This window comes from Sander vitreus, chromosome 16 (genome assembly GCF_031162955.1).
Source record: "Sander vitreus isolate 19-12246 chromosome 16, sanVit1, whole genome shotgun sequence".
In the NCBI taxonomy this organism is placed as follows: Eukaryota; Metazoa; Chordata; class Actinopteri; order Perciformes; family Percidae; genus Sander; species Sander vitreus.
In genome coordinates this window covers 26,300,606-26,312,958 of record NC_135870.1, presented here as the reverse complement: position 1 = coordinate 26,312,958, position 12,353 = coordinate 26,300,606, and the positions used below count along the sequence as shown (strand labels likewise).

The 12,353-nt window shown below is 40.1% G+C and overlaps 1 protein-coding gene across 2 annotated transcripts in view; it reads left to right on the top strand.

Annotated features, from left to right (window-relative positions):
* onecut2 (one cut homeobox 2) overlaps window positions 1–11,198 on the top strand; it is a 36,628-nt gene extending 25,430 nt beyond the window's left edge. For both annotated transcript variants that reach the window (XM_078271884.1, XM_078271883.1), the window contains one exon: window positions 10,909–11,198. In XM_078271884.1, coding sequence (XP_078128010.1) covers window positions 10,909–11,198 — 290 coding nt within the window. The remainder of the gene's footprint in view (window positions 1–10,908) is intronic.
* The last annotated feature ends 1,155 nt before the right edge of the window (window positions 11,199–12,353 follow it).

Genomic DNA, 12,353 nt, shown 5'->3' with positions numbered 1-12,353 from the left:
TCAGAAGACAACGTTATCTCTGAGCTGACTGGGCAAAGAGAGCTGTCTTCCTTTGTCTTTCACTAGGTTGTGTAAGTGTACTAACTTATAACACTAATAACATTCCCACCGGCAAAATACCTCTGCTAATTAAATCTATATTTTAATGCTTCTTTATAACTGTCAAGCCACTAAGCCCGTTTGGAAATTAATACCTCTGCTGAAGTGTTAAAATACCTTAACGACAATAATGACGAGACGAGACAGCACCGCCGTTGTTAAATGCTGACTGTGGCCTGACATGGGCGTAAATCTCATCTAACTGTTGGGGGGAGAGAATAAACATAACATTTCTCAAGAGCAATTTTCAAAGGGGACACAAACAATACAGCCAAAAGTATACAGTTGTAGAGGATATGTGTAATTGTGGAACTCCAGTAAGTAGGCTGACATGGCTTTTTTATCCACTTCAAACTGAAATGAAGTGATTCTTTTCAGTTATACGGATGATGCTGAACTGAAAACTGAACCCCTAAGCAAAAAAGCTAGCTAACTAGCCAGCCGGCTCATTTTCTGTAACCAGTGAGATCATGTTGGGTGGAATTAGCAAGTTAGCTAACTAACTATCCAAGAAGCCATTAAACAAGCTACCAAACAAGCTAGGTAACGTTATATTCGCTAACGTAGAGGATTCATGGAAAAATCATTGTTTTTTTTAAAAGACTACTTTATAATAAATTAAAATGACACAGTATGGCGCTGCTCCCACCGAACGGACTTGTGTGTGTTAGAGGATGGATACCCGAACCGAGCCCGTCGGGACCGTCGGGACCGCTGGGACCGTTGGGACCCGACGGGCCGGGCCGGGTTCGGACAGATATTTAGAAATTACGTTTGGGTTCGGGTTGGGCTCGGTCAGAAAAATCTCTACTAGTACTATAGTATTAGAGTATAGTACTATACTCTAGTGTGTGTAGCAGGTAGTGGACCAAACCATCATGAGGCAAGGAAGGGGGGGCTCAAGATGTTTTTAAGCTACGTTTGTATTGTTTTACATATATTACATTATTTACAATGGACAGTATGTTTTTTAATAATTTTTTAGGGGTTGACAACCTTCAGATGGGGTGGGTTCTGACCCCCCCCGACTCCCCCGCGATTTCCGCCTATGTGCGATATCAACATGAAATATTTCTTTGGCATGTTTAGGCCTTTATTGTTGACAGGACAGCTTAGACATGAAAGAGGACAGAGAGGGGGAATTACATGCAGCAAAGGGCCGCAGGTCGGAACCAAACCCGCAGCGGCTGCATCGAGGACTGAGCCTCTGTATATGGGCGCACGCTCCACCAGGTGAGCTACCCGGGTGCCCCAAAATGTAATATTTATTTCTTTCTTTTCATTCAGTGTTTAACTAAAGTAAACTTGATGTCACGTGAGGGAGATTCTTGTTCTCTTCCTGTTTCCTTTCTTCTATCTTTCTTCCCTCATTTTTCTCCTCTACTCTATATTGCTATTTTCTCCTAACTTCTTTGTCATCTCCACACTCCTCATGATTTTAATTTTCTTTTCTGCTATCCATCTTTCCCTCTCTATTTCGACGTAACCTCTCTCCTCTGTTTTCTCTGTTTCTCCTTGTTCACTTGAAATGGCTGCTTCAATAAACATCACCTTGATGTTCCTATTGACATTTAGCAGCCCTTGACTCTAAAAACCTCGGTATAATGCACTGATGTGTTTGCTGTGAGTGTTACCAGCTCTTGAGACTCAGCACTTGACTCAACCCCATTCAAGTGAATATATAAAAAGGCTTTAAGGTGGAGTACTGCATGCAAAACAGCTAGCCTGGTTATTTCAAGTTTCAGAAATACACCTTTCAACACCGCTAAAGCTCAGTAATTAACACGCAATATAGGAACCGTTTATCCTGTTGGTGGGCACCCAGTTCTTCTGTGCAGCATCTCCAGCTACAACACAGGTTGTCAGATGCAGTCGGTGAACACAGTTTTTTTTTTTTCCTCTGTACAGTCAAGATGGTACCAAATCTGGTAACCTCGCTGCGACGAGAAGACTGCACAGTCACTGGGGTCAGCTGTTGTTTAACAAGAAATAGTTTCAGCACGTAACTCAAAGGAAACCACAAACTGTTGTTTTTACTTTTGTGTGCGCGATCACGGAAGGCTTGTATTTTGTGTTGTTGACAGTGTTGTTGTCATTACTTGGAATTCCTACTACTATGCACTATAGCTTTAAGATAAGAAAGTGACAATAATGATTACTAAGATGACTAAAATCATGATAAGCATTGTGCTGAAGATGCTCATTATGTGAATTTGGATACGGTTGCAATGGTTATACAGATGATGATTTAACAATGGCTATTAGTTGTTATAAAGCAAGCGTATAATAAAAGAGACAAGGGAGGCCTTCTGTGACAGCTGACTCACACAGAGAGAGAAAAAAGAAAGGGAAGGCAATAGATTCTCCGTATTTTCTGCTGATCTCGGTTGCAGTTAGAGACGCATTTAGCAACACACTGATGTCTCTGAGAGAGACTGAGAGAGCTGATGAAAGACAGAGGAACCCTGCTTTATTGATCCTATTGATTCAACGCTTACCTTTAAAGAATAGCCATCCCTCCCCCCCTCCTTCCTCTAAAACCGGTAAACCCCTTTTGAATAATATAATTGTGTATTTGATCCTCACTGTAACCTCTACCAGAGGGGGAAAAAAGTCTGATTGAATCGCTCAAGCATGCTCTTTCTCCATTGACGGTACGCTGCTGTTGTGTGTGGGTGGGTGATTTTGATTGCTCCCTTTTTACACGTAAATGTGTCTGCACTTTTTTTTTTTTTTTTTTAAGTCTGGGGCGAACTGCTGCTGAGCTGCTTTTCATCGAGCTACAGTAAGCAGAAAAGGGAGATCCAGAGAGAGGGAAAGGTGTACATAAGAAATTTATTTACAATATTTGAAGTAGTATTTCATTCATTATTTACTTGTTGACCTAATGAACCTATATGCTTTCCCATATTTTAAATCTTCATTCATGCCAACTGCAAGTTAGAAATTATCCAGCAAAATGCTTTACACACAGTTTGTGAACAATACAAATTGACCTAAGTTGATGTTTTGTCATTCAGTGCACTGTCGGATATTATAAAATAATAAGCAGTCATGTTCCAATAAAGTCATTACATTACATTTACATAAAAGACACCATATATCTAAATTATAAAGAGACATCACTGAAACACACAGATGAAGCCAGCAATGTTACGTATGCCATGTCTAAAAGGGGAATTGTTACATTTCTAAGTGAGCATTGATTTGGTGATTTCGAGATCAGTTAAAACTGGGCTTAATTTGGTTGAAAAGTCAAAGTTTTCTGGGTTTTTGTCTTTCTTTGGATGTCCAAGTTTAGAGCCGAGTATGGTTTGAAATGTTTTTGACACTAGTGCTGATACAATACCTGGGTTTAAACAAATGTCAAGAGAATACAACAGCTTTTCAATTCAATTCAAGTCAACTTTATTGTCATTGCCACAATGTGCAGGCACATATGCAACGAAATTTAGGTCGCCACGCTCCAACAAACAGTGCACATACACAGCAAGATTAAAAGACACATTTCAACAACATAGACATTATTTACAGGCTCAGATGATAGACGATAGTACTTGTGCAATGGCATAGTAAAAATACGTGCAAATAGCATATTTAAAGTGCAATGGTGTAGTGTTGAAGTGCTTGTGCAAATGACATAACATGCAAATGACATAACATAGTGTAGTAGGAGAAGGGGGGGCTAAGTAAAGTTCAGCTGATGGTCTGGTTCAGAACAGTGACTGCGTGGGGAAAGAAACAGTTTCTGTGCCTGGTAGTTTGGGCTTTGAGGCACCTATAGCGCCTCCCTGTAGGCTGTTTTCAACAAAAGAAGCTGTTGTCTAATACATATATAATAGTACAAAATGCATTTAATTAAATGAATGTGACCAGACACTAAATGCCAACGTTCAGTCCTTGAGAGTTTTTGTGTATGGCTATCGGGAGCAATGCAAAATGAAATGTGGGATAGCTACGGTCACTCAGAACTGTAGATTTTTGTGTTTAATATCTAAGCATGAAATATGCATGTAAATAATATTGAAAATAAAACCCTGTATACTCTTTTCTGTCAGGTGGAAGTACCTCCAGTTACTCACAGCTACCAGAGCTTCATGATGATCAACACAAGTCCAGTCAGGAAATGCCAGGTGCAAAACAAACACTACAAAAGTGCACAAAAAAAATCATAGACACTGTTTTGTATGTATTTTTGTATGTATATATATATATATATATATGCACAAAAAAACATTCATTTCTCAAACAAATGTAGCCCAGTTTTAACCTAGAAAATAACCAAATCATTATTATTGTTATTATAATTGTTTTTATCCACTATATTAGTAAAATACTTCTTAAAACATTTGTATGACATGAGTTTTGTGAATATTCCATATGTCTCTTCCGGTTTTACAATTCCACTCCATTTCATGCTTTTATCTAATTTTAACCTTTTGTCCTACTTGTGTTTTGTGATTATTTTATTTTAGTATTGTTCTTATCATATTATTATTATTATTATTATTATTATTATTATGGTGAAGACAGGATTTTCTCATTATTAGAACTGAAGTAGTACATCGGACAAAACGTCAAAGTACTTTGTAGTAAAAAAAGTACTAATACAGTGGATGGATTGTTTTGGCCCTACCTGGATTACTGATACTCATAACAAATATGTTATTACTAGGCGAGTAGAAAAACATAGTATTAGAAGTTGTACAAAGACCATGATAGTAAAAGAGTTGTAGTAAACAGCAGGAGCAAAAACAGCCTGTTTCATCATACCAGGTGTAGTAGGGGTAATTATAGTAGTAGTAAAAGTAGTAGTGAAAACAAAATTGTCTTTCCTTGTTTAAATAATGGTTTACACAGTTACAGTGGAAATATTAGAGTTTCTGAGAGAAAAAGAGGTTGACATTTGTGATAACCGTCATTAACAGATCAGCTGGATAAAAACACACTTCAGCTCACAGTCAGATGTGTTATCGCAAAGATCACTCAGTAATTAGCCAGGTCCAACATTTCTAGTTTTTAGGTGTATTCAAAACCATTAATGATGGCTGCATTCCACTTAGGAGAGGCCCTGGTATTGTGCATGCTGACTCACTGAAATGGCTTACTGGGACACTTGATGGAATTGAGCCATCATTAAGGTTATCAGTTTCTGCTGTGCTTTTCATACTATGACAAGTCAAAATGTCTGCTGTGAAAAAGGTCCATGGTCTTGCATTGCCAGATCTCCACAGCGGTTTTTGTGTGTGTGTGTGTGTGTGTGTGTGTGTGTGTGTGTGTGTGTGTGTGTGTGTGTGTGTGTGTGTGTGTGTGTGTGTGTGTGTGTGTTTAGACTTTAAATAAACAAGAACAAAACACAGTCTTGTCACACAGTTTTGTGCTGTTCTTCTATGTACTATAATATGTCCCATCTATACGTTTATACATCTATATATATAAATATTAATAGTAAGTTGAACAGCACTTTTAAGTTCTGTAATAATAACAATCTTAAAGCTCTAAAATTAGATTAAGTCTATAAAATAGGTGTAACCGAAACAGGTTCAAAATAAATGGCGCTGCCAGCAAAGCATGTGCATTACATGAAATGGGGTTCATACCGTTCATTTAAAAGACCAGGCAGGTTCTGATGCAGTTAATATTAATATCATTATTATGTATTATACACAGTAACAACAGTATTATTTCCATTTGTTTATGTCTTTCATTTACAATTTGTTGTCATTTTACTGGTGATGATTCAAAGCAGACGTCTCTTTCGCTCTCTGTCTGTGTGACACACACACACACACACGCACGCAAGCACGCACGCACGCACACAAGCACGCACGCACACACACACACATAATATATGTTTAAAACCCAGTGTGTTTGTGGCTCCTCATATTCAGAGATCAATAGTACCACCTGGCAGTGACTAACTGCATTACCACTCCAGACAATAGGGAGGATTAACATGAGTTCCTTATAACATTTCACCTATTTACAGGGACATTGGGATATTTACATTTGAGTCATTCCATCCAGCAACTAGCACACAATGCTAAACTAAACCCTAAACAAAATAATGTAAGAACAATACAAATTCAAAGCAGGTCATGTATACACTGTACTCAGAGTACAAGTCATGTTTTGGTAAAAGTTCCCCCCAAAACTAGGCCTATATATTTTAGTACCTCTTCACTCCCACAGTGTTTTAGGCTTTACAAATTCATGTTGTACAAACAAGCTGCCAGGAAGCCCACATAACTTTAATTTAGATTCTAGTGGAGATCCCAATGTCTCTGAAGATACCAAATACTGTATGTCAGGCTGAATGTGTCTAAAATGATGCACAAGACATGTAGAATATTTCCATGTTTTGAAATGGTGACACATGGTGGCTGTGGTTTGAATGTTTCACTCAGTGTAAACATCATATACTGTATGTGTATTCATCATGAAAGCTCTAAAGCTACAGAACCATTTACCATGAGAGCAGCAGATCTTTCATTTGCATCTGTCAGCAGGTCGCTAAACGCTGAGAGGAGACGGGAGGAGAGGTGTGTGTGTGTGTGTGTGTGTGTGTGTGTGTGTGTGTTTACAGCAAGGACAGTTTCATCTTATGTGATAGTTGTGTTACTGAATTGAGTTCTTAACCTGATTCGTACTGATCAGCCGGGCTCTGACCGGTGCATACTTAATTGACTTCAGCTACAGAATGGCAGTAAAAATTATAAAAACGGAAGACCACATTTAAAATGTAAAACATTGCCATGAATGACATCACAATGATGTGGATAGCATCTGAGTGTACTGGCAAACAAGTATTAGGCTACTAGGGCTGTCACTTAAAAAAAAAAAAAAAAAAAGGGCTAGCACAGAATTTGGTAAAATTCATTAGAATGCAACCCACATAGCCTAATCCTTATCTCTGTCTTTTTCATAGAGGACATCTGGACATTTCAGGAAAAGCACGTGTAAATATTGAGCCCTTAAAGAGTAATTTTGGACCTTATTTCCCCATGCATTGGTGCCTAAGTGACTAATGTAAACAAAAATCTTTGAAAATTGGTCGATTATTGAGCGTGAGCGCTGTAATCGGCTGTTTCAGCCGTTACTGTTTATTTAAATGGAGTCTGGTTGGTTTAGCGATTTCAGGGATGTTTCATGTTAAACAAAAAGGATCTTACTCTTTAACAAAAAGGTCCATCTCTGAAAGCATCCTTTCCATAATGTTGTCAGACACTTAGAATAATAATCTGAGCCGTGTCAGTGGTAAAACAAGCACTTTTAGTTGACGGAAATAAAAGGTGCGCATTTGCCCATTATTGTTACATTGTAGCTTGTTTCGCAGCGGTCTTGCTTAAGACTGGACCAATTTCAAAGATTGTTGTTCCAATCAGTCACTTAGACACAAGTGACTGGAAAATAGGGTCCAGGTTAAAAAAAAAACCAAGGTTACCCTTTACATTTTAACACTCTTGTGCTGAAGATGATGCCGAATACACTTTATTATAATGTTACATCAAATGTCACTTAATTAAGAGCATCAGTGTTCATGATAAAAGTAGAAGACTTAAAATGAACGAAAACCTTTATAAAAATATTCCTGCTGCAGTGGGGAGGAATCACTCTTCTGAAAAGAGAGAAAGACAATGCATACAGTGTACTGTATAATATGTTGAGACAGACAGACAGACAGACAGACAGACAGACAGACGGAGACAGTGCAAACAGATGTGCTTCTAGTCTTGCATTGCCAGACCTTCCTCCACAGTGCTGCGGAGGAGGGTCTGGCTAGTTCACACAGCATTCCGGTATGGGAGAAAAATCAGATTGGACAGATAGTCTAGCTAGCTGTCTGGATTTACCCTGCAGAGATCTGAGGAGCAGTTAACCATAGTCCTCAGAAATCCACCAGAGTTTAGAAATTACAACACAAAGAACACAGAAGGTAACGGACATCTGGGCGAAATGAGGGACATTCGGTGGAATTTCTGGCGGCACCTGAACAATCCCTGAAATGAAACATCATCAATATAGACTAATGTGCTTCTAAAACACTAAGGGATACGTTTTAGATGTTATTACACTCAAACAGATTTTTTAGAGACAGGACACATTTTGATGGAGATAAACGAACAGTGAAAGAAATTGATCATTTTCAGACCACAGGGTTTCTCCTCCTCCACCTGCTCAGCATAGAGGAAGAAGAAGCCTGATATGGCCAAAAAGAGCTGGACTGAAAAAACTAGACTGAAATATTAGGGCACTTTCACACCTGCTGTGTGGTTCAATTGGTCCAGACCATGGGTACATTGTTGCTTTTCAGTTGTGGTGTGGTTTGACAGGCGACTCATTGATTGGACAGTTTTGGTGATGTCACCAGGCATCATCAGGGCTACATGAGCCCACAGGGGGGTAATTGACAGCAATTTATCTTCACTGGCATCACAAAGAGCTCACCAAGAAACAACTGATTATTAAAATAAATAGTTTGGACTGCAGCTGTATCATAAATAATGACAAACAAAGCAGGATGAAAAAGATTTATCTGTAATATTATGGGGGGATAGTGTGGGTCAATGCGTTTTACTCCCTTTTTTGGGGGCTTTTTCCATCTTTATTTGATAGGACAGCTAGGTGAGAAAGGGGAGAGAGAGGGGGAAGACATACAAGAAATTGTCACAGATCAGATTTGAACCCTGGACCTCTGTGTTGAGGCATAAACCTCTCAGTATATGTGCGCCTGCTCTACCCACTGATCCAACCCGGCCACGTTTCACTCCCTTTTTAATGAGGAACTGCTAAAATACAAAACACACCTGTGTTTCTTACTCGTTTGCGGGGGATTTTTTTCCTTTGCTGAAAGCAGAGAGATGACCGGAAACAAAGAAAGAGAAATGGGGAACAACGTGAAAACAAAGCTAGATGTAAAACAGGTTCATGGTCTGAACCTTAACTCCTATAGGACCAGGGCGCCCCTCTTTCTGATGGGCGTAATAGTAGTAGTTCTTTTTAAAATCACACCACACAAACCGCACCAGAGTTAGTTTGGAGGTGGAACTGGACCCACACTTTTAGGCAGTCTCGGTCTGGTTGTTTAGTCCAGTTTGATTGACAATGAACACAATGAACCAAATCAAACAGGAAAATGCACCAGTTTGTTCGAAATGAACCAAACTGGTTAAAGGACAATTCCGGGGCAAAAGTTTAATAACAGCTGTGTACCCACTCGATCGTTCTCTGGGACATGTTTTCATGCTAATCGAATGTGTTTGTAGCTTGAAACAAGCTAGCGCGGACCGCTGATTAGCTTAAGAAAGACAGTAGCTCCCAAGACGGTATACGAGAACGCAACTGTCTTTATAATCTATCTTTTTAATAAACTGTCTGTACACTAACAAAGTTCTCAACGCTTCGGTTAACATTTAGGGACACTCATTATGCTACCGTTGAAGTGGTGATATTTTGAGTCTTTTTAGTGGTATAAATAGCGATTTTTTTTTTTACTTTCCCTGTGCCCCTAATACTAGCATTGAAAGCTAATCAGCGGTCTGCGCTAGCTTGTTTCAAGCTACAAACACATTCAATTAGCATGAAAACATGTCCCAGAGAGCGATCGAGTGGGTACACATCTGTTATTAACCCCTAGGTTCGTTTTGCGCCTGAATTGTCCTTTAAGAGATTACAAGCTAAATAACCAGGGTGGGATTTTCCTGGGGGGGATGCATGGGATTTCCCCCTTTATGGTCTTCATATCCCTGCCTCTGACACAATGTATCTCCCCCCTCCAAAGTGATCAATGCTACTTCACCAATAGACCATATATTATACTAAAATAGAAGTATTTTAAACTAAGTAAAGCGCTGTAATCTATAGTGTGATAGAACGATAAAATCTGAGCGGCAATTGCTGGTTGTGTTTAGCCGCAACAGAGCTCCGGGCTACCAGCTGCTCCGGGCTACTAGCAGCGGTTGTTTAGCCTCTAATAGGTGACTGTGAGCCGGGTACAGGCACCGCTAGATGACGGTGCTTTCAGGGGCCGTGGTAGTGGAGTTTAGCCAGAAAAAGTGAGCGTCATGCGGCGATGACGGTTAAGTTTAGGCACCAAAACAAGTAGTTAAGTTTAGGAAATAGATCGTGGTTTGGATTAAGACATTCCCGAGGAACGAACGAACATTTCCTGGGTGAAAGTATTTTGTTTTGATCGCATAGTGAACTCCGCTCTCCGGCTTGAAAGACAAATCCTTTTGCTATTTCATTTTGAGATTATTTTCCATTGGATATTGCAGTGCAAGTGTTTTGACATGGCCGGCAGAGTGGCACTATTTCCATGCTAGGCTGTTGGAAGGGGGATTTAATTATTGCATGTTTTGTTTTGTTGTGCATGATCAATAAACACCCCCATGCCCCCCCCACCCTGCTTTCTTCACAAATCACACCCTGTAAATAACTAAATGTTCATCATTAAACTTCACACTGCATCTCAAACTTACACATTGCTTTTTACTTCTCATATGATTCTGTTGTGTCCAAATCAGTGAAATATCTGAGCTGTCTGGGTAAACTTTAGTAATCACACAGTGGAAGACTCAGACAGGCAGATAAAGATAGCAGAAAAACAGATATCAGATGTACACAGGAACATGAACTTCTGTCAACAAGACCTATAAATCCTCCTCCAATATGTAGCTTTTGTTCAAATAATACAAACAACACTAACACTTTTATTTTCTGTCTCTTCTTCCCATCACCCCACCTTCTCTCCTCTGCTTCTATCTCGTTGTCTTCTCTCCCCCTCTCCTCTCCCCTCCCTCCTCCCAGCATGCAAACGGAAGGAGCAGGACACAGCGAAGGACCGCAACAACACGCCAAAGAAGTCGCGGCTGGTCTTCACCGACCTGCAGCGGCGCACCCTGCTGGCCATCTTCAAGGAGAACAAGCGGCCGTCCAAGGAGATGCAGCTCACCATCTCGCAGCAGCTGGGCCTCGAACTCACCACCGTCAGCAACTTCTTCATGAATGCCCGCCGCCGGAGCCTGGACAAATGGACAGACGACGGAGCCAGCCCCGGCGCCCAATCTTCAGCGTCCAGCACTTGTACCAAAGCGTGATAATAGACGGCGAGGAGGGGGAGGGGAGGGAAGCGACAGGGAGGGGTCCTGGGCGGGGTGGGACGGGGCGATGGAGATACGGGGAGGGATGGAGGGGTTGAGGGCACGGGTCGAGGTTTCGTCCGGTTGAAGCGAGGAGGAAAACCTAACTTTTTACATTTTTTTTGTTTGTTTGTCTGTTTTGCTTTTGTCGAGCGTGACAAACTGAGAAAGGGGCTGCTCACTGCGACGAATTGTTTGTAGCCTAACCGCCTATTGCAAATCCATCGTGAATCCATAATGAAGCTGAAGGGTAAACTCACTTATAAAAACCTAGAAACCTCACTGGGAAAAAGAAACTTTTAAATCATAGACTTTTCACTGCAGATGTCTCCTTTAGGACAAAAGGCTGACACACTAGCCCAAATACCAAAGACTAGAAGACAATGTATGTTTTCTATTATGCAATATATAAGCTAGGAACCAACCAACCAAACACGAAACCAATGAAAGCTTTATGTCCGCAGAATGTGCAAGAAGCTCTGGGATAAGATCAAAAAAATTCTCTGCAGAAATGTCGTGGTATTTTTACCTACAAACGTCCCAAAGATGGCAATAATGCATCTGTTTGGGGCAGAGTTGAAGGCTTTCACATTCAGTCGGATTTCAGAGATTGCACAGTCAAATTTAGGAAGCTTTTATTTTTTTTTAACCAAACCAAAGATGTATGAGGGGACATTTCTTGGACATAAGAAACCATACGATGTTTGACAAAATAATCTTCGCATTAGGGCCCTCTTTCTAGCTTGGACAGTGTTGCTGAGTCAGCAGACTGGAAAAGTGAGTGGACTTTATGTTAAAATGATTTCGTCACATACAATGATTTATTTATCTAAATCAGTAGGTAGAGGGTTCAACTTGTCAGTTTATGTATCTGTTCACTAATGGCTGCGTGATGGAGAAAAAAAACTGTCCAATAACTGTGTTCATTTGGCTGTGCAGTCTCCGATTTGAACCGTCAGGCTCACAAACACTAACAGAAAAACCAAAGTTTGTTTGAGATTAGAATTGAAGAGTTGGCTTCCAAAATATTCTATATCCATTTAAAAAATTGATCTCTGGAATATATATAATCCAGGTTGTAGATGGATTATCATTTTTCCTACATAATGACAA